Below are 22,496 nucleotides of genomic sequence, written 5' to 3'. Positions count from 1 at the left end.
GAAATATTTCTAACTGTGAAAAGGTGCTATTATATAATATGAAAAACCAATAAATTTTCAAGCAGCATTAATTAATCAACTCTGCGTCAGTTTAGCAATTCAATTGTAGCAACTATAATTTTCCCAGGATTTTTAGGAAATTTAAATATGGACAGCTCTTTGTAGGCATTTTGTGCGTGAAATAACAAATTGTTAGAAACTACGCGTCGACTAATTGTTTGTATAAGTTTTGTAGATGGAAAGGTAAGCTTTAGGCCTTACAAAAGGCTTACCGATCTCGACGGGCGGCGTGTAGTCCTCCGGCGGCGGGGGCTCGGGCCTTTTCACTGGCGGGACGTACACCATCTCGAATGGACACTGACATCTGCTCTCTGGAACAACATTTACAGTTTAATGTAAATTGAAACAAATACTTGTTAGTTGAATGCAAATAGAAATTGTGAGATATGAGGTTATGTAAAAATTATTTTATAAACAATTCAGGATTGAGCAGCGGTACTCCAATGAACCGTCCCAATCACACATTAGAAAACTTTCAATTACAGAATGGAAATATGATTCGTTCAATACTTGAAACCGAAAATTGCATATGTGGGGCATTAAGTCACTAGTTTATTGTGGTTATAGAGCTGGCCTGGAACTCAGCTTATTGAATCATACAGTTATAAGGAAAACACACTGAGTTTATGGCGAGAAACTAAAAGCATGCCAAATTGGGTCGCATCGTAATGAATGGGGCGGGACGGCCGGCGAATATCAATGGGCTATCTCGTACTACAAATACATTTAGGCGGCAGATCCTGCACGTGCGAGTCCATTTATAGGGACAGCTTTTCGGTCTAGTGATATATTAGTGTCACTATTCAAACAACCTTTTAATAACTGGACTGTATAATATAAAGACAAAGAAGAAAAATTATGTACAAGTTACAAAAGGCACGACGGCCGGAGTAGGTCGAATGAAGTCGGCGCTCGTGCAACAGCCACGCACCCGGCTCTGGTGCGATAGTGTTGCCAGCGCGAGACAGGCCACAGACGACACGAGGCATATACTGTTACTACTGTATATAGTGCGACGTCTAACATCAGGCGGTCTGTTGCTCATGGATGACCGAACCAACGATATCCGAGGGACATCTACCATTACCTCTTAAATTTTTGTTTACAGTGAGATTACTTGAAAATCCGAACGAAATCATAAATAACTTGCATGTCTCTATAGGACAATTGCCTTTAAATGATACGTTCAAAGCTGCTTAATCAAATTAAATTCCTTTTATAGATGGTTATTGGTTGCCAATGCAACCAAAGGTATGGTTGCCTGCAAACGACATAGCCAACAGTGAATTACCTACACGAAACAGGTATAGTCCCAATAAGAGCCACAAACTGCCATCTAGTTTCATTAATAATGTGTTAGTTTCGTTGTGTTGAATCATGTAGTACTCGGCCTGGCGACCGCGCCGTGAATATTAATACAATAGTCCACAGCGGTTTTAATATTTCCTTGTAGCGTGATTTGTACCGGTACCATGTTTTCACAATAAAGAAGGGAGGTTACTAATAATAAATAGAAGTTTGTGTAAAAGGATCATAATTTGAAACTACTGTTTTTATTGTGAAAATTGTTGCACTAGTAAGAAGATACATTATCGCTAACTGCAACTTTTCCCCGAATTCAGACTTTAATTAGAGAGCGAAATTACTACGTTATAAATATATTATTTTGTAATATAAAGTTACTCTCGTCGTCATCCTCATTAAACGCGAGGTAAAAAGTTTATCAAAGCCGCGCTGCTAATTAGACGCAGCGGATGTCACGGCCAGCTCTAGCTTTGCCCAGGAAAGGTGGAGTCTGATGCTCAACCTTTACTGCTATATGTGAAAATAATGTAATGTGTGTTCTCTGTTGTAAACTCTTAAAATAAATAAACTAATTAATGAGGTATGCGATATTTCGATCTTCTCTACTCTATTTATCAAAACTTCTTATTGGTATAGTGGCATCGTAATTTAGGAGTGAATAGTGAAATTATGAGTTCAAGTTCACAACTCGAGAAACTAATAAGTGAGTAACTTTATTTTAATTTTAAAAACTTGCACGACATGGCTCGTTCCTTATCACACGAAGATTTACATAATATAATTTTTGTGGACACCCGTGACAAAAAAGTTTTACAAATTATAAAATTTTTATTTCCATTCCTACTTAATACAAAAAACGGTGTAACAATTTTTTATGTGCCAGAATTTATATGAAACAAAAAAACATCTAATAAAAATTCAACACTCAAAACCATTATGAAACTCCTCTAAAAATGGTAATAGTTCGAAAACAGACGCGTAAAACGCTTCCAAACGCAAACACAGCTCAAACAACGAGCCGTCTTGTGGGCAGTTAAGACGCGGGTTGCGTTCCCGACGGGTCCCGCGGGAGCTGGTGCGTGACGTCACGGCTCGTGATCGCGATCTCCGTGCGGGGACTCATTCTGTAATTACGGACATGGCAGCCCGGGGCATACCTTCAGATTAATCCAGTTGATATGATAACAGTGTATCAAATAAGTACCTTCATGTTTACAAGTAGGTCACAAAGGGTGCAAGGAATGAAAACTTAAAATGACATACAAATATAGCAATTAAGTTATCTCGTTCGTTTATTAACAACTTACTTGAGATATGGATTGGTGTTTCAGGATCCATTTACAGATAAATCTAAATTTTATACATAAAAATATGAAAGTAGATTAATTTTTGATTTTTAAAGGCAGCTCGTGAGATGGCAGTGGCTGCCACCGTAAAATACTTTATCTAAAATGTGTTGATTGATTCAACCTGCGCTTCCGTATCCTCTTCAACTGGATTCTTCTCCAGACAGGAATGTGAAGATAAGGTCAACAATAATGGTAGACAATCATTATTATAGATCGCTTGAAGGAATTTGAATACTATGACGGAAATTAGACGAACGGACGGAATTAGATTTTCTACATTTTTAATGCTAATCTGACGTATCTATTAAAACACACAACACACAAGTTTTTAAAACTTGAATTAGGTACAAAATTAATTATGATAATTATTATCAATAACAAATTTATTACTTTATGGGAAATAGGGATACCCCTCTAAACCCTAGAAAAAGTTGGCCGAAGAAATATTATAGGAATATATTAGACGTACAGAATTATGGGGCGTTGCTCAACATATCGCTTCATATACGTAATGAACGCCTAAGGCTTTTGTCAAATTATATTGTTGTTATCGCGAATCGTAATATCATTATGTCGCCTCGCTTTATTATATCTTGAAGAACATTTTCTTTGTCTCTTTTGTGTTCGGTTTGACTCGTCTCCTTTAATAAAATATAATTTATGAGATCGCCGCAATCTGTTTTGGTAATTTCATTATTTCCACTTTTAAAGGACGCCATAAATCTGTGTGAAATTCGGTCGCGAAACTCGACGCTTCGGTTCTCATTTTGTTTACAAGACATGGTAAAGTAGCGGTACTAATAGTGTGTATAGTTCACATAATATAACTACCAATAAGACAAGTTGGGTCAATCGGCGTTTACCATAATAATGCCGACTTGCTTAACTGTATACAAGCAGCGATAGTCTAGTTGGGTGTGGAACGGACTGCAGAGAACAATGTCCACAGGCTCAAAACCTCCTCAGTAGTAGAGGCGGCCCGTGGCTAGCAGTAGGACGGCATATAATACAGGGCAGATATTATTATTGCTTAATTGTATGTACAGCGACGGACCCATATAGGTTAGAGAAACAAACGTAAACTTAGATTAGATATTTCATCGCGTACTATCCAATTACATTCAAAACAAATCCTACCATCAAGACGGTAAAATCGAATATCTGGTTCAGCAATCGGAACAACTTAGTCGCGTTAGACTTGGTAATTTGTGATAGTACATCCATAAGACATCAAGGGTCAGAGACATCTATTTCTTTGAACACAAAATTTAACCCGGACCCTTCGTTTTAAATGTGGAGATCCTATCAATAAGCTCTATGGATCCTCTTATTCCTTTAAACCTTGTAAATCCTGAGGATTTCATCCTAAGAGCTGTGCCATATTTATTTGGGAATGAGTAATGTAAGTTGAAATAAACAGCGTCGCTCGAATTCAAATAAAGCTTGCTTATGTTTTCAGAGTACGATAACATTGAATTTATTATTGAAGAAACGTTTTTAAAAAAATATATAAGTTTCGTCAAGAACATAAATTGGCATTAATGTAAAATGAATTACACCATTTTGCATGGTTTAAATTTTCAAAAAAAATATAGGTATTTGAAAGAAATCTTTAATTCATCGTTCTGATTAATACGGGAAATATTTGGAACATGGTTTTCAGTTTTTGTTAGTCATTAGTTATTTTCAACATTCATATAAGTAAAACGAACATCGTTGTGCATGGCGACTGTTTCGATGAATATTTTATCGACTTCAATATAGCACAGCGTCGTTGCTATAGATGTAAAGTGATGATACAGACAAGGGAGGAACTCTAATCTTAGATAACAACGATTTGTAGCTTAACATCATATTGAAAATACAATGCAAAGGTTTAGTGGCTAACTCTATAGTCGATAACATATCTAAGTTATTTACATTTTCTAATCTTAAGAATTTGAATGTGTGCTTCACAAGAAAGTGCTCATAAACAATAGTTTCCTTATTTTTTATTTTTCCTAGATAGTTACCATCCACCTCCCCGTTTTGTGCACTGGCCTGAATAGGTAGACATCATTGAATCTAACTAAAGCAGTTGCCAACTTCCGTAACTCTCCTATTGTGAAAGGACGCTAACCGAAATAGAAAACAAGTCAATCTGCATTCCCTCTTAGCGTAGCGGACAATATACGAGAAAATGGAACAAACTAATTTGACAAAATGAACATCGAGAGAAGTCACATCAATTTACAAAGAAATGGCTGATCTTCGCGCAAATACAGACGACGCTCGGCAAATATACAATAATGTTTTGTACATTTATATTCGTTTACAATGTTCATGTAAACAGCGGGATTAACCCAATTCAAAGCCAGTTCATACGAATCATAAAGCAGATATTAACGCGACCACAGCTAAAAGAAAAGGGATGGTTTTATCACTTTGTGAATGTTATACTGTTTAATGTTCATTGTTTCTTTTCTTTACTGATTTTATTCTATGTATTTAAATACTCTGACATAAAATTATAACGTTTCAAAAAATGTTTAAGCAGTTGGTATTCAAACCAACAAGACCATCGCTTTGTTATCGTTCTAACAGCACTATCAAGAAAAGAGTGAAGGTAAAAAAACCCAGCCGTTTTTATAGATATCGATGTTTGTGAAGATATACGGGTGTAATATGGGCGAGCGGCCGCACCGGCCCCGACACACGCCGGTATATCATTGTTAGACGATAGAGTGGCACATCACTCTTTATAAATCTCGATAACTCCGCATATTATACACGTATAGATAGACTGGTAAAAATATAATTTGAGGGATTGTATGTATATTCTATTCCAATGAATAGCGACTAAGCATATTGGAAATAATCTGTCACAGTAAAAAGCCCTCCTTTATATTTATTTTTTAGGACAGGCCATCACACTTCTAGCAATCGTCGAGGGATATACTAGTTTGTTTACATTATACTTAGACTCTATGATTCTCATTATCATGTGACTTTGTTGTACAATATACAAGAGATATACGCAGGACTTTTTAATTCACTATTCTAGGTGAAATAACTCTAAACTTAAGGCAAAACGCTTGTCAAGTGACACGCATATATTTTTTGCTAACATTAGTGTAAAAAATATCGCACCTGAATGACAAGCCATCTAAACATTCAAACTACAGTACAATGCAAAGCACTTTCAAGCAAAATCAGATACGAGAGAAATCTCGGCAGCGGGATGATGCAGTATATATACCGGTCGATATAAATCCTCCAGTGGAATCTACAATCGGTTGGAACAGAGATTTATCTCCGGGTTTTTACGCGGTTTTATTATTGCTCCCAAAGTGATAAAATGTTTGAAATAAATTTCTCTTTACAATTCGCATATTTGTGTAATGCTTAGCCAACGGCTTTCACTGGTTGGAGAGGAATTTTTTAAGTAAAATTATTATTTTTTTATTAGTAACCTAATTAATATATTCAGCCCAACTTTATATCTCGAAAAGGGGTGGGCAGTGATGAGCACATGGTTGACTATTCATTGATGGATCTATGTTGGCTCAGCGTATTACGATGGATCCCATACTGTCAAGGCTGTCCATTATATGGGTTACAACTATTAATTCCATCCAACTAAGACGCATAAGACATGGAAGCTATAAAGTATATTAATGTAGATTACATACCGGAATATATTACTTAACATTATCTATAAGTATCACACACTGTACTGCTATGGCCTACAAGCTCAATGAACGCATTTAAAATGACACCAATAAACAGAACACAATCATTTCATGCGCCATTAAATTCGTAAATAAGATGTCGGGCCATAATATTATGGACTAGCTCATGTCTGTGCTCAGATGCTACGAAGCTCTGCCCGCGGAATATATTTTTTCAGAATAAATATCTAATTATGATTTTTTTAGAATAAAAAGGTTTTATTAATCTGGTATTTGGTCTACCTGCACCCAGTATTTGCTCAGAATTTAAACTACAAAATCTATCTGTTGCATAGAGTCCAACGTTCGCCTTAAATATCGAATAAAACGACAAAATTCTATTTACGCAAATAATACGCTTATGATTTATCCCATGAAAACGGTAAATTCAGGCAATATCCAATAACATTTGTAAAGCACAAATAATTTGATTTATATTTAATTAAATAAATCCAAATGCTCTGTTTACATAGCGATGTAACTGGACCGCGGCTGATCTCATTTCGCTTTCCGCGAGCATTGTTAATCCGCGACATGCACATGAAACCAGATGCCACAGTCAAATAGATTTCGAAATCAGCGTACGCTACATGCTTTGTAATGATCGATTTTATGAGGGATTAGATTTTGCACACGAATCTCGTTTATATAAGTTTTCACTCTAAATTGACGGCAATAGACTGCTTGTTTGATTGATTACCTCTCTGAAAACTCTTGTGCGCATGAAAGAGCTGATAAATTGAAGCAATGATTGCCAAAATTGACCCGAACGAACAAAATAAATTGGAAATTTGTTTTTAAAAATGCTTGTTTAGGTTTTCGTAGCCTACAAATAACCATATGACCTAGATAAAAAGGCCGTTACATCGAAGTCATGTCATAATAATTTATTGGCGTACATTGTTCAACTAGGTACAATTAAACTATCCAAACAGAATCTTTACGCAAGCGGAATCTGCGCCAAAAGTTAGTTAAATAAACATGATTCAAACATGCAACCTTTTCCAAGTCTAGAATTGTAACTAATACATTACTGAATGAGGGCTCCACCGCAAGGGATTAGTTTCAGTCCGAAGTCATTTGTTTGCATGCAGGGTCGCGTGCCCCTCTCCGCACCACGCTTACTCTCAGCCCGCTCCTTTCCTCGGGGGGGTCGAGAATTGTTTACATTAATTTCACTTACACTCCAACATGGCCCGAATGGAAATTTCATCTTGTACACCGATTTATAGTTGCGTTTACTTAGGTCGACTGAGGCTAGTTTGTGCTAACAGTCTTACGATTTTTTTTATATAAAAGAAATGACGAGAAAAGCGAGTGGCAAGTTTGTTGGTAAGCCTTATTACTTTTCCATAAACAGTAACAATACAGTCCAAATCCACACATCACTCCACGGTATCCAACTGCTACCATTGTCTTGAAACTTGACAATATGTAATAGTCTGTACACAAGGTTGCTAAATGTGCTGCAAATACTGTATAATTACAATTATTACATACATCAGTCTTTCCACATATTTATGCTTTAGTTGAGAGAGAATCCTTGATGATTATTCTATATAATCTTGGTACAAACAACTATTCCTTTTTAAAACCAATTTAAGGATATCGAAGCACTGTATTTGTTTCGTAACCGTTGTTTATAATAATAAACTAATTCTATAATAATTCGCGTGATGGTGGTATGTGTGTGAGAGCGAAACGTATTCAAATTCGCACGCATTTGCCGCCAACTAAATCGACCAATACCGCTGGCCAACGGGAGGCCACACGCCCGCGCCATCCAGCGGATGACGCCAGTAACGAAAGTTTGGTGCATCGATGGCGGCAAGTTCCCCGGCGCGCTTCATAATTAATGCTATAACTGTGAAAGTATAGATGTCCCAGGACCCATAATCCTTACATTGTGTGTACTAACTGTGTGTGGTGTCCTGACAAACGTGACGGAGTGCAGCAACATAACCAAGGCGGGTTCCTGACGTCGTGTGGCAGTGGCAGATGTGAGTACTTGCATGCATTTCCATCGTCACGCGAATATACGTCTATGTCCCTATGTATCATCACGATACATATTTTGGTGCCGAAACCCGGGAATAGCGATCATAATTGGTCAGCTATTTCAATCATTTAGTTCGAGTTATTTCGATAAATTTGTCTCAATAGCCGAAACATTACGATAACCCGCCATTACTCGCTTCAATACATAGTTTAATCTAACTTTCCAGTAAAGGCATATGATTGTTTGCATACTTAAAACCTTAAATTTCATTGTGTTTACAATTGATTTCTGTAATAACATTTCCATGCGATTTAGGTAACAATTTACTATTTGTTACGCGCTAACATTAGGTACTTATAGCGGCGCGCATACTTCGTAGTGCCTATTTGTTGTAAATCGCCAACGATACACGTAGTTTATTCTAATAATAATAATTATTATTTGTGTGAGTGGCTATTTCGTTGTTACAGTTAATCATTGTATATTACTTTTCCCGATGCAAACAATTAAATCGTATTTCGAATAAAAACCCGCCATTTTGCAGTTTAAGTTGCGCCGACGTATATTTGCCGCTTATGTATTTAAATAGTAAATACATAATATTCAAAAACGTTCTCGTACTATAAGCCGATGTGTTATAATTATATACGTTAGTGTTAATTGTGATTTTCTCGTCTCGTTACCGTCGATACATCTATTCATTTTAAATTCGTTAGTGTTTCGTCGCGTTTCGATCCTCTCACATTTTCACCTATTCATAATAATTATTAGCACATACAGACCGGCTTGTACGCAGATTCAATTCGGTATCGGTTTTAATACAAAGGTGTCGTTCATCCGTATTAATTCTAGCGACGTCTATTTATTAAAACATACACAGTTAGGTATCTACCTAAGTCAAAATAAGCGGCAAAGTACATTTATATACTTTCGTTACTGTCGTGTATACATACATACGTAAGCTATTCGGTCACTCCTACTGTTGTCGTAATAAATACGTTAGTGCTATTTACTTAAATCGTTTTAACTAATTCGTATAGTACTATTTCTCGCGACAAACAAGTTGAGTTGTGACAACTTTTCGTAGATATATAATGATTGTATTATATATTTAATTTTCATTTCATTGCGTAATCATTAGGTATTACATACCTACTTATACGTTCATTCGTTCACTCATTCGCTGTGCCTACTATTCAGACTCGTGCGTTGTATTATCCGGTGTTGTTTAGGCATATTTATCGCGTATAACGCTTCCATCCGTAACGGGGTAGGCTGTGAGTATAAACTTTTTAAGTTTAACAGTTCGTTTAGTCGATTTAAAATCGTTTAAGATGTCGTATCGTCCGGTACGCGTTTGTAAACCTAAAGGGCGTGTTACTAAGTCGGCAAGTTTAGTTCGCCCACATATTCAGGAGTTGCCTGTGCTTCGCCGCAAGCGCACTCTGCCCTTAAATCGTTTAAAGAAACTTCTCGAAGTTGCTAAATTAGCAAAGGATGATGAGTCATCTTTAGATTTGTTTAGTATTCAAATTTCCGCGTTACCGAAATTAATTGAAAGTTTTGAAAGTGCTCATTCGGACATTTTATGTGTTATCGATGATGATGATTCCGAACACGAGGATGAAGTACGTGACGAGTTCGATAATATTCATTTTGAGATTTTGGCAATCCATCGAAAATTATTTCCCGAATCTAATTGTAAACCGTGCGGTAAGAAGGCGAATTGTTCGTCCGCAGCAGACGTTAAGTTACCTAAAATTAACTTACCATCGTTTTCCGGGGAAATAAAAGAGTGGCCAAAATTCTTTGATTTGTTTAACTCGTTGATTCATAACAATGAATCGCTATCAGACACGAAACGTATGCAATATCTCGAAACATGTCTCAGTGGGGATGCATTAGGTGTTATTCGATCTTATCCCATTCAAGGTAAATACTATCGCAGTGCATATGAGGCGCTGGTCGCCAGGTTTCGAGATAAGCGAGAATTAGCTTTTACGTGTTGGAAAGAGATATTAAATATTAATTTGAAATCTCTGTCACCTGTCGAATTTCGGCGTAATTTGGATTTAATAAATGAAAATTTAAACGTATTATCCGGTCTTGACCTTCCTACTCATGAGTGGGACTTCGTTCTGTGTTATTTAGTATTATCGAAATTAGATACCCAGACTCGACGTTCTTTTGAACAAAAGCAAGAGGCTACTGAATTGCCGCAGTATCAAGCGCTGAAAACCTTTTTGTTTAATCGAGCTGATGCTTTCATTCGCGATAACCATTTTTCTTCAAGTAGCCAGGTTAGTCCTGATGTAGGGAAACCTTCAGACAAAGCTAAGCCACTTAAAAGCGTATCGTCGAGTAATTCGAAGTTTCAGAAGAAAACCACAGTATTTCTTGCAAATAACACAGATAATTCCGTATCCAACAAGAAACTCAGTTCATCTTCTTCTCATTCACCTGTAGCGATATCCGTAAAGTGTTCATTTTGTTCGGGTGATCATTCGATAAACAAATGTAATAAATTCGTACAACTTTCAGTCGCGGAACGCAGTAACCATGCGCGCACTCATCGTTGGTGCTTCAATTGTTTAAAACCGTCTCACAGCGTCAAGGATTGTAAATCTTTGTTCAGGTGTTATAAATGTCATAAACGGCATCATTCACTTCTACATGAGGAAGCATCGTCCACTCCTTCAAATGTGGTTCCAGATGGTGAAACACCGAATAATCAGGTTCGCGTGTTGACTAGCATGCGTGAACATTCTTTTGTTTTATTATCCACAGCTGTTGTCCAAATTCGCGATTCATCGGGACATTTTCAATCGTTTCGAGCCTTGATTGATTCTGGTAGTCAAAGTCACTTTATCACCGAGGAGGTCGTTCATCGATTGGGTCTCATCAGTAATTCGACGTCGAATAAGGTTAGTGGATTGGGTCATTCATTAGCTCCAGTGTCAGGTATAGTACATCTTGATATTGGGCGAAGCGATAAAACTCTCTTTACCATCAAAGCCTTGACTTTGCCAAGTATCTGTGGTAAGATGCCATCAATTCGACTTGATAAATCTTCGTGGCATCATATTAAAGCGTTGCAGTTAGCAGACCCAAATTGTCACAAACCTGGTCCAGTCGATCTTCTTATAGGTGCGGAGTGCTTTGCTTCGCTTCTGTTGCCGGGATCAATTAAAGGTGACTCCAATCAACCGTCAGCGCTTAATTCCGTATTCGGTTGGCTGCTGGTCGGGAATGTCGGATACGTAGAGCCTGAAGCACACTCGTTCTTCGTTCATGAGGAGCCACAACTTCATGATGAGTTAAAGAAATTATGGCAGCTGGAGGAATTGAGCGTTTTTCCTTCGAAACCTCTCACCGTCGAAGACGAGAGATGCGAGCAAATCTTCAAAGACCTTCAGGTAAGAGATCCCGCTGGTCGATACATTGTATCTTTGCCTTTCAGAAACGAAGAGCACGAGACTACCTTTCCCGGATCTCGTGATACAGCTTTGAGGTGCTTTCATTCAATTGAGAAACGCCTCCTCAAGAACATGGAGTTGTATGAAAAATACTGTGACTTCATGAAGGAATATCTCGATCAGGGTCACATGAGCCTTGTACCGACTGAAGAATTGAGTATCGGAAAATACTTCATTCCTCATCATTTTGTACTCCGTACGGAGAGCAGCACTACTCCTCTTCGTGTTGTATTCAACGCCTCCGCAAAAGATGCGAGAGGACTATCGTTAAATGATGTGTTGCTCGTAGGTCCTAAATTGCAAACGAATATTGTTGAAATTCTTCTAAAATTCCGCGTTCATTCTGTTGTTTTCACCGCAGACATGAAACAAATGTATCGACAAATTCTCATTCGAGCGTCTGATCGTGATTATCAGCGCATCTTCTGGCGATTTAATGCGGACCAACCCGTGCAAGAATATCGTCTTAATACCGTGACCTACGGCGTGTCTTCCGCACCTTTTCTCGCATGCCGTACTGTCAAACAGCTGATTCATGATGAGGGTGGTGACTTTCCACTTGCGAGTCAAGTTTTGGGATCCGATGTTTATGTCGATGACATAATAACTGGTTTTAGTAACGTTCGTATGGCTCAAAATGCGAAAACTCAAATAATCGAACTTTTGAAAAGGGGACATTTCGAACTCAGAAAATGGGCTAGTAATGTACCTCAGTTACTCTCTGATTTACCACGAGAATATTGCTTAACCGATCCTGTATCCATGGATGTTGACGACAACCCTACTCTCAAGGTATTAGGTCTTAAGTGGGATCCTTGTAATGATTCGTTCCTTTTTTCAGTAACTCCTCAGCATAAGAAATGTTCGAAGCGTAACATTCTTAGCGAGCTTGCACGTATATACGATCCACTTGGCTTCCTGTCGCCATTAATTTTGGTGGCAAAGGTGTTGGTTCAGCGCCTCTGGATCCTTGAGATAGGTTGGGATGAAGACCCTCCCGATAATATAGTCCAGTTTTGGTCTCGATATCTTGAACAATTACCATTGTTAGAATCGTTACAGATTCCCCGTTTGTTTGCTGGACAGGATTGTATTTCTTGGGAGTTACACGGCTTTTCAGACAGTTCGGAAACAGGTTATGGTGGTGTGATTTATTTACGAACCGTGAACGCTGAAGGTAACATTCAGACCTTCTTTGTTTGTTCAAAAGCGCGAGTCGCACCTACAAAATCCACTTCCCTTCCTAGGTTGGAGCTTTGCGCTGCAGTTCTTCTTGCCGACCTGCTGAAATTTGCCATGGATGTTTTCTCATCCCGGTTAACATTTACCGGTGTTTTCGCCTGGTCTGATTCTACCGTTGTACTAGCGTGGCTTCGCTCTCACTCCTCGCGCTGGAAAACTTTCGTTGCGAATCGCGTTAGTCACATTCACGAAGTCATTCCAGACGTTCACTGGCGCCATGTGGATTCCGAAGATAATCCGGCAGATGTAGCTTCTCGTGGTCAGCTGCCATCCGATCTCGTCAACAATAGCTTATGGTGGGCGGGTCCCGCCTGGCTTCGCTCCCCTTCTGAGCAATGGCCACAACTTGAAATTAATCCTAACGGGGACATCCTTCATTTTGAGGAAAAAGCTTTAAAAACGTTCTTTACCTCCGACGATGCGAAGAATTCCTTTATCGACACTCTTCTCATTCGTTATTCTTCGATTCGAAAATACAGCGTATCATTTGTTGGTGGTTAAGATTCATTAGATTTTTACGAGATAAAAATATTCGTTGCTCAAATCCTTTTCTCGATCGTATTGAGCTTCATGCTGCTTTGTTGATCGTCATAAAGCACATTCAACAATCCTTTTTCGAAAACGAAATACGCCAGTTGCGGGAAGGACAATTATTAACAAAACAGATGCGTAAGTTGAACCCCTTTCTCGATGTGCAGGGAATTCTCAGGGTGGGCGGTCGCCTTGCAAGATCCGGCCTCGAATTCGAGCATAAACACCCCGCTTTACTCCCTCGAAAATCCAGGTTAACTTACCTTGTTATAGAAGCCGATAATTCGCTTCCGTTACATTGGCCGTTAGCTCGGGTTGAAGAGTTACATCCGAGTCCTGATGGCATAGTCCGCATTGCCACGATACGTACTGCTGAAGGCTCTCGTTTCACGAGGCCTTTAGTCAAACTCTGTCCGTTGCCGAATCAAAACGAATAACGTAACTTAACTTAAACCTATATTTCATAATTTTAAGTTCGTAATCATAATTTTAAGATCATATGCCTTTTAAGTTAGGTTAATTTTTCTTAAATTTTGGAAAATACATTAATGTATTTTGGTGGGCGGAATGTTTCGTAACCGTTGTTTATAATAATAAACTAATTCTATAATAATTCGCGTGATGGTGGTATGTGTGTGAGAGCGAAACGTATTCAAATTCGCACGCATTTGCCGCCAACTAAATCGACCAATACCGCTGGCCAACGGGAGGCCACACGCCCGCGCCATCCAGCGGATGACGCCAGTAACGAAAGTTTGGTGCATCGATGGCGGCACGTTCCCCGGCGCGCTTCATAATTAATGCTATAACTGTGAAAGTATAGATGTCCCAGGACCCATAATCCTTACATTGTGTGTACTAACTGTGTGTGGTGTCCTGACAAACGTGACGGAGTGCAGCAACATAACCAAGGCGGGTTCCTGACGTCGTGTGGCAGTGGCAGATGTGAGTACTTGCATGCATTTCCATCGTCACGCGAATATACGTCTATGTCCCTATGTATCATCACGATACAGTATTCAAACAGAAATTGAATGTACACAAAGCAATAAGCAGATACGATGAAAGGAAATATCATGTACAAAGAGCGCAAAGAAGCGACGATGCATTGAACATGGCGCACGAGTGATGCACCGGTATTTGAAAACATGGATCAGAGGGAGATTTCTAAAGAAACGTATGCCCACACAATATACAAAGCCACCTGCTTCGACAACGTGTTTTACTTATGGCTGAACTAGCGTTTGCTCGCAGCACCGCCTCTAAGTATCATCTGAACTGAATTATCTAGCACCTCGCAACACGGTAAATGGAACTATCTCGGAAATAAATTGTAAGATGTTGTCTTTATAGTGTGCACTGTGTCCATTTATATAATGCGAGTATCGTGTTTAGAAGACATTAAGTGCGAAGGCTTTTATTCCAATATGGAAACGTTGAGACATTAGTATCCTCTTATATTGCTTTCTTTATCTTCGCGTTAATTATATATGAGTAGAAACATCAAAGTGTGGTGTATGATACAACTTATACAGCCTACCAATGACGTTTTACAAATTATAATAATAAAAACATCTTAGCAGCCTACTATTTAGTTTTTATCTAATATAGTTTTCCCATCACCACGACCATGTTTGGGAAGTAAATTATACTACACCAACATTACTTTAAATTTATTTACTTCAACATTACTTTGAATTTTAGCCAGAGCGCTTGACGTCTGGTCCACACAATAAGCGGCCGAATTCATTCGTTGGAGACAGACCTGCCACTTAGTTAAACAGTTAATGTGCGTTGTTATTACTACATTAATGCTATTGTGTCGAGCTCATCTAGATCCTTTTACAGTGATTACACCGACTACATTAAAACTTGTAGAACATTATACTAAAGGCCTGAGTGGGTAACGTATTATATTCGTATTTAAAACACAGTATGTTCGAGAACAGTAGGCATAATTCGCATACAACTGTGCGCGCTAAAAAATTCGGGTTGCGCAGGTTCGGTCGCATGAAAGATCTTTTGGATTAAAAAGCTCTCTGTACATGTTTTCAAAGTAGTGGATGTCTTGATCCTTGGTTTACTTAAATTTAATCTAAATCGATTCTGTGGTTTATATTTGACTTGCAAACATCTTCACAAACATTTGCAACGTTAAAAGGTTTCAAGAAACATCACAATAGTGTGCACTCGCGTGGCGTCCGCAAGTAGTTTAACTTCCTGGCGAACTCGGACAATACAACTTCTCCCACTAAACCGACACTTGAAGACTGGCTCGGAGGGTATCAAAGTATTTGTATCGGTCAGTTTGTCACTTCGCTAGATATGATGCAGGGTTCTTCACAACTTTTATTCTAGGAAAAGTTATTATTCGTGCAGAGACAGTAACGCTTCTAATATTTTCTATAAATTTCTTGCACTTGTACGTCATAAGCTGTCTCGCAATGGATAAGAAGCGCAATACGAAAATTGTATATTGCGTTAGCAGTGTAGTTGCTTTGCGTGCGCGGTACGACTTTTGCTTTGAGTTCTCAGGTTCGAATACCGGGCCAGGAAAAATTTTATTGGGTTTTTCGGCTCAGTATTCGCCCGGAGTTTTGAATTTGTGCGCGATAGGCTAGTTGGTATTTATCATGTGTATGGATTTCACCGCATTCTATGAGACAAAAAAAATATTGGTAATAAACCCTTCAAAAATGCCTACTCCTACTGTAAGTAAAGGTGTCTGCCGCTGAGCTCGATCGCATTAAAATTTAAACATTGATCTATGTAACCCTTTCTACAGGTCTCTCTGTGGCTTTAAAACGCGGCAGGCCGTGGTGACATATTAAAAGGGGCATTCTTAGTACTGCGTTTATTATTCAAATTTAAATTCCTTTGAACCGTTGATCTCATATACATGTTCATGCCTGTTAAGATCAGCTTTAGTTAGCCTTACTGCCCAAAATATAACCATGCCTGGGATTCGAACTCGGTGCCTTCCAGAACGCATATACGCTTTCATTGACTAGAGAATCGGCCAAGTTGTTTAAACTGGTTATAATAATGGAACTATCATGTGCACAGACACTATTAAGTCGCATACCAGCCATAGTTGCTCTTTGCCCATTAGAAACTCGCAAATGCACATGGATTTTTTGGAACACCCAGATCGATGAAATGAATGAATGCATTAGGAATATGCGAATAGTTTCGTGTACACTGTGTTCTACTTGCCCCGTGACCTACATTATCAATCGCAGCACATTATGAATGGTTACCGAATGAAACGTATGGCTATGTGTGGGGTTAGTGACGTAGCATAGCGCACACAGCACAAGCATAGATGGTACATTAGTTTTCGTTAACTATATAAACGGATGTTAATGTAAATAGGCACAAGGAGAGACCATTCCTTGTATTAACTGATGGACTACTTTTTATTCAGCGAATTTGTTTTCGTGGGACATTTTGTTATAATCTGATTTTTTATTTAGATGGCGCTAACATCGAGTAGAATGGCGTTATGGATCGCTATTGTGATTTTACATCGAGTTTCATAGTGGGACAGACTTTAAACACGGGAAACCTGTTTATTTTGTAGAAGTCACGGCAAAGTGACCACACTGCACCTGATGTTAAGTGAAGAGATGACCAAAAATATGTCGACCGTCAAAAGATAAACATCACCGGACTTAATTGCTTCTTCAAGTTCTGCATGAAGGGCCGCAAGTTATAAAAAGGAGGGAACACGTATGCTAGCAAACTGTTCAACAGCTCAATGGTGCGGAAGAACTATGAATTATTAAACCTTTTGGTTCGGGACGTGAAGGAAAGGACCACGAAGGTGGATGTTGCAAACCGGCACGCGTGGTTCTGTTAAGGAAAGGAGAGGATAGCATAAGGTTAACCCGCGAGCAATACTAGGTATTTTATTGAACTGAATGATGGCGAGTATTTCTGATAGTGAGTGAATTACTCCTCGCTGGCGCAAACATCATTACAGTTTGGAAGACATATTATGCTTTATCATTCAACAATTGTTATTGATACGAACTCAAAAGATTATTTTCTATTTTCTTGTAGTTAATAGTAAATTGTCCGATTTGTGCTTTCGGCGTGCACTTTCTAAAAGTGTATAAAATCGACGTATAAAACAGTAATTCGTTTTATCGGTCATCAGTTTGGTCGCGGCTCTATAGGAATGGCTCTGAGGCCATAGCATTTGTCACCAAATGGATTAATTCGTTAGTTTCGGGACACTCGCGACATTTCTCATTTAATATAATTAATGAGTTACATTAGTATAGTGTTTGTTGTATAACTATATAACGCACCGTTCTAATGTATTGATTGCTGGTGGGATGGTTTATAAATTTACAAGCAGTCCAGCTTAGCTATATATACATTTCATAAGACGTAACATGGACCGGTACCTTGTAACAAAATATTAAAATACAGGCAACTGAGTTACAATGACGTATTTTTGACAAAATATATATTTTGTTCCTTAACCTAGAAAACATACCTAACGAATCTACATTCGGTACATATTAGTGCCTCTGCGTGTAAGTTTATCCAGTCAGTAATAGAGCAGACCCGTGACCAGCAGTGGGACAGTATAAAATGCAGGGCTGGTATTTTTTATTATTAAAGACCTGGAGATCGTCTCTAAAATCTTTCGCGATCTAAACATTGTTCTCTTGGTAAAGGTTACCTGCATTCGATTTACTATGCGGGTGAGAAGCTATTGTACCCGGGTCACACTCCCGGACAATGGCGTGTTCACACAAATGCTTCAGATATAAATCACGGTCACGAGACAGAAGCTATTACCAGTTTTGTCTCCGGTGTGAATATATTGTCCCTACCGGACTGTTACTGTTGTAAGTCAGGAAATTTTCGTCTTATAACATTTATTATACTTTTGCTTTTTAAACCGAGGCTTAAGCAACGCATTAGTTGAAGTTTCGTTGATTAAGCTTTTGTTATTTTTGCTGGTGGTAGGATATATTTTTTTTCTAGGCTAATTCGATTTCTAACCCCTTCTATTTATCATGTCTTGTAACATGTATTTATTTTATAGTAATCACTGGACTCCAACTTCGTAATAAAAGTGCAATAAAACAAGATATAACACTACTTAGTGAAGTAACAGCAGATAAAAATAAATACATTCCGAGACACATTCAAGTGTCGAAGCTAATGACGCTCAGTGTCTGTGTACAGCATGAGTTACCTTTCTGCTCGTCCCTGCGCTGGTCCTCCTGAGAGAATATGTCAGCGGGCGTGAGGGACGTCACTCCCAACGCCTCTCCAGGGCGACACTCTCTCTGCAATAAATATACATCTGTACAATTAGACATTAATAATGGTAAATATATTTAAGGTTTTCATAGTCTTGTAAGTACATATGAACGCGCGAATTTCACCCTTATAGCGTATTATAATATGTAACGATTATAAAATTAAAACCTTGACGCCGACAGGCAAATATGCAACAATACATGTTACGGATGAGGGGCAGGGTAATAATAAATGAAGACCCAAACACGCGGAAACAGAACGAAACGAAGTATATTACTATGACCAAACTTATATGAGCTACAGAAAAATGCCTACACACTAAAAAAATGGCCGGTGAACTGCCATAGTCGCGCGCCCGCGCGCCCGCGCCCCCGCGCACACCTCCACCCTGCGCGCCACCGTGCGTTCGGGATGGGTAAACTTTGTTTTAGGCGGGCGCGTGAATATTGCAGGTTCTACAATTTTGCGACCAGATGGCGCTAATAGTCGTGTCCTAATTAACAATACATAATATGTTATTTGACTTCGGTTTTCTATAAGATACCCATTCCTAGGCGCTGAAAACGAATCCTGCGTTAATGCAACATGTATTACTTAACATTCAAGACTCCTTCAAAACCCATTAACAAATCTAATTATCACTTCGAGCGCGCAATGCATCACGCGGTGGCGCGAGTTCATCACTGTTCATTACGTGCAGGCATATTTCATCAACCGCGCCGCGCGGTGGCGACAGCTCGCTAAAAGCTTGCGAGTCGCGTCACGTGTTATAAACTCTTCATTAGTAGGTTTTCCAAAACTCGATATTTGGGTTTAATCAAAGTTGAAAAGTTTTTCGCGGAATTTTTTTTAAATATTCGGTAAACGTGATGGACTTATGAGTAAACATTCGGAATTCCAAAAGAGTCGTGAAAATTGTCTCATCAGATGTTTATATTAGAATTAAGAAAGAGCGGGGGTTATTGGGAATTCTAGAACTTGAATGTTTTATTCAACATAATATATGATATTGAAATTAAACTAATTTTCGGATTCTATCGCGGGACTCAGTCCCCCCCGTGACCATGAAGGCTGCAAAGTCTTCGAAACGTCGGGAGAAAATAAAATACTAGCACCGCGATAGAATCCGAAAATTAGTTTAATTTCAATGTCTAACATTCGCGTAAACATAAGAAATCATTATAATATATGATTTGCGCTGTTGTATATCTCTCCACTACCTCTTCTTGTTGTGTACATCTACCTTCTTTAGTCTCTGCACCACCTAAAGGTTAACTGATAGAGAATGCCTGCGGCATTAAGTCCGCATTTGATACTCTTTGTATGTAAAGTGTAATAAATAAATAAATGTATCCATTCGAAGACTAAAACGTGGGCTTGGATATAATATATATTTCTGTCCTTGTCACTCCCCGCTAAACTGCGTACAGCCACATTAATCAGTGACCACAGTTGCGGGAGCGGCGGGTAATCAGCCGATACCCTCCCTCCATTGTACAAGAGGGACGCCGCGCCAGGTCGGAGCGCTGAGATTTACCCTCGCGGTCGATTCCTGGTCTGATTAGCGTAAAGTTGTTTACTGCTTCCATTAATATCTGCTATCCGTGCCACTCTGTGCCGTATAGAGTTTATTTCGCATTATTAAAGCCTTATAAACTTTCTTCAGCATAGCTCATCCGTACTATTATACCGGCTGCTAACTTCTGTCCGAGTTTAATCATTTTTGTCTTGCTTTCTCTGACGTTAAAAATTATTTAATATGGTCAGTAAAAATACAATAACTCTATAGTTATATTATCAACGGACTAGGTTTTGTTTGCATCTCTGCTGGCGTAAATAAGTTATTCTGGGATAAAAGACCCGCTTTATATTTCCTCGAGAAAAGCCTACAGCACTCAGGACCAATATAGCTTCTTATTAATAAAAAAAATGTTCGGTTGAATAGGAGTAATATATATATATATATATCTTCATAAACTTATACAATTCAAATAGTTATAAAAACGAAGCCTAGATACGTCACCAAAACATGTTACCGGCACATACAACAGCCATCAAATAAAACAAAAAGTAACAAACTTCAAATCCAATATCTTCATCAATTGCTTGTATGGAGCACTTCTGAGAGGCGTAGTGGACTCCATTCTATCGAACAGGTCCTAAAAACAAAATAACGGAGCTTCAAGGTAATCACACACCGCATGGAAGGGCCGTGCGCTATTAGGAACAAAAACAGCGCGTACATTTTACATGAAAGCGACATACGACCATGCGTTGCTGAAAGGTTTGAAACCTTTTCATTCACAAATTGCCTCTCCTTTCCTTCGAGATTAGCTATTCTCCCACGGTTTCTCTGATATAACAGATGAATATGCACGCCGGTCACTTATTGTCCGGCTTCTGCTATAAGGACTCTTATACACTATGCTGCTGGCATGACGCGGCTAATACCGCTCAGATTTGCTTCCGGCATTAATCAGCATCTGACACTAACTGCCATAATTGTTAGATGGACGAAAATTATTAGAGGAATGCATCCGCGCTTCGCTCGGCGACCATGCCAACGACTAAATTATGTGGCACTGATGCCAAGTCAGACGATCGCCGGCAAGCCCGTAAGCGAACCTGGCGTCCATGCCGGCATCATAGTGTGGGTAAGCCTCCAAACGAGCACGTGTCTACTAGTATTTACCTAGGTGTCACTAGAACGTTTTATATGTTGAGGTGGTCACTTCTCCCGAAGTCTGAGTGAGCATAGCTTTGAAAACCAATATTGATGGGTTTTCGACTGTATTTTATTGGTTCGGTGATATAATGGCAAACAGCGTTCTCGAGAATAGATGGCTAGCCTTAATTCATTTTCTCTGCCAAGAGGTATCAAGTGCAACACAGTTCGACCGATTTTTGTCGGTGTTGGTTAAAATCCAGCCGACTTCAATCGGTGGAGATCGCTATCTGCGTTACGACGTTGCGGCGGTATATCATGTCTTAGTAAGAACTCTAGCCGCTATTTACAATAAACTATCACAATCGCTTTTTTCAACCCGTCGTTATAATAAACGAAACAGAACAAAGTTATTATACATTCCTTCAAATTACTTGTTTTGGTATTTTATCTCGAGGTTCTTGTATTACGCATTAAAGTATGGAAAGCCCAATAATTTATGGACGATTTTATGAGAGGTCAATCTGCCTAAGTATACACCTCTCACCATTATTCAACAAAATGTAATCTGCTCTCCGCTTTAAAATGAATCTCTGAATGTATGTAAATTATTAACATGTCAATATGGGACTCCGCCTCGTGTATATTGAAATATAACGAGATTGGAATTGACTTTATGGTCAATAACTATTGAACATAATAATATTATACTCAATAACTAACGGATTAATGAGTTATAGTGAGGCTATTGATTTTAAAATTGATTATTTTTAGCAATTTGTATGTTTCTTAAATATTGTAATAGAGTTATTGTTTCTTTATAGCAGTTGATAGTAGACGGCATCCCCGTAGTCGTTAGGAGCCATTCACATA

The 22,496-nt window shown here is 38.7% G+C and overlaps 1 protein-coding gene across 1 annotated transcript in view; it reads right to left on the bottom strand.

The window, feature by feature from the left end:
- LOC115442940 overlaps positions 1 to 22,496 on the bottom strand; it is a 111,050-nt gene that overhangs the window by 44,644 nt on the left and 43,910 nt on the right. Inside the window, exons 22-23 of the mRNA XM_037438465.1 lie at positions 18,891 to 18,984; positions 273 to 371 (exon numbers count right to left, since the gene is read on the bottom strand). Coding sequence (XP_037294362.1) covers positions 273 to 371; positions 18,891 to 18,984 — 193 coding nt within the window. The remainder of the gene's footprint in view (positions 1 to 272; positions 372 to 18,890; positions 18,985 to 22,496) is intronic.

This window comes from Manduca sexta, chromosome 14, assembly GCF_014839805.1.
Source record: "Manduca sexta isolate Smith_Timp_Sample1 chromosome 14, JHU_Msex_v1.0, whole genome shotgun sequence".
NCBI lineage: Eukaryota > Metazoa > Arthropoda > Insecta > Lepidoptera > Sphingidae > Manduca > Manduca sexta.
This window is presented reverse-complemented; position numbering and strand designations above follow the sequence as displayed.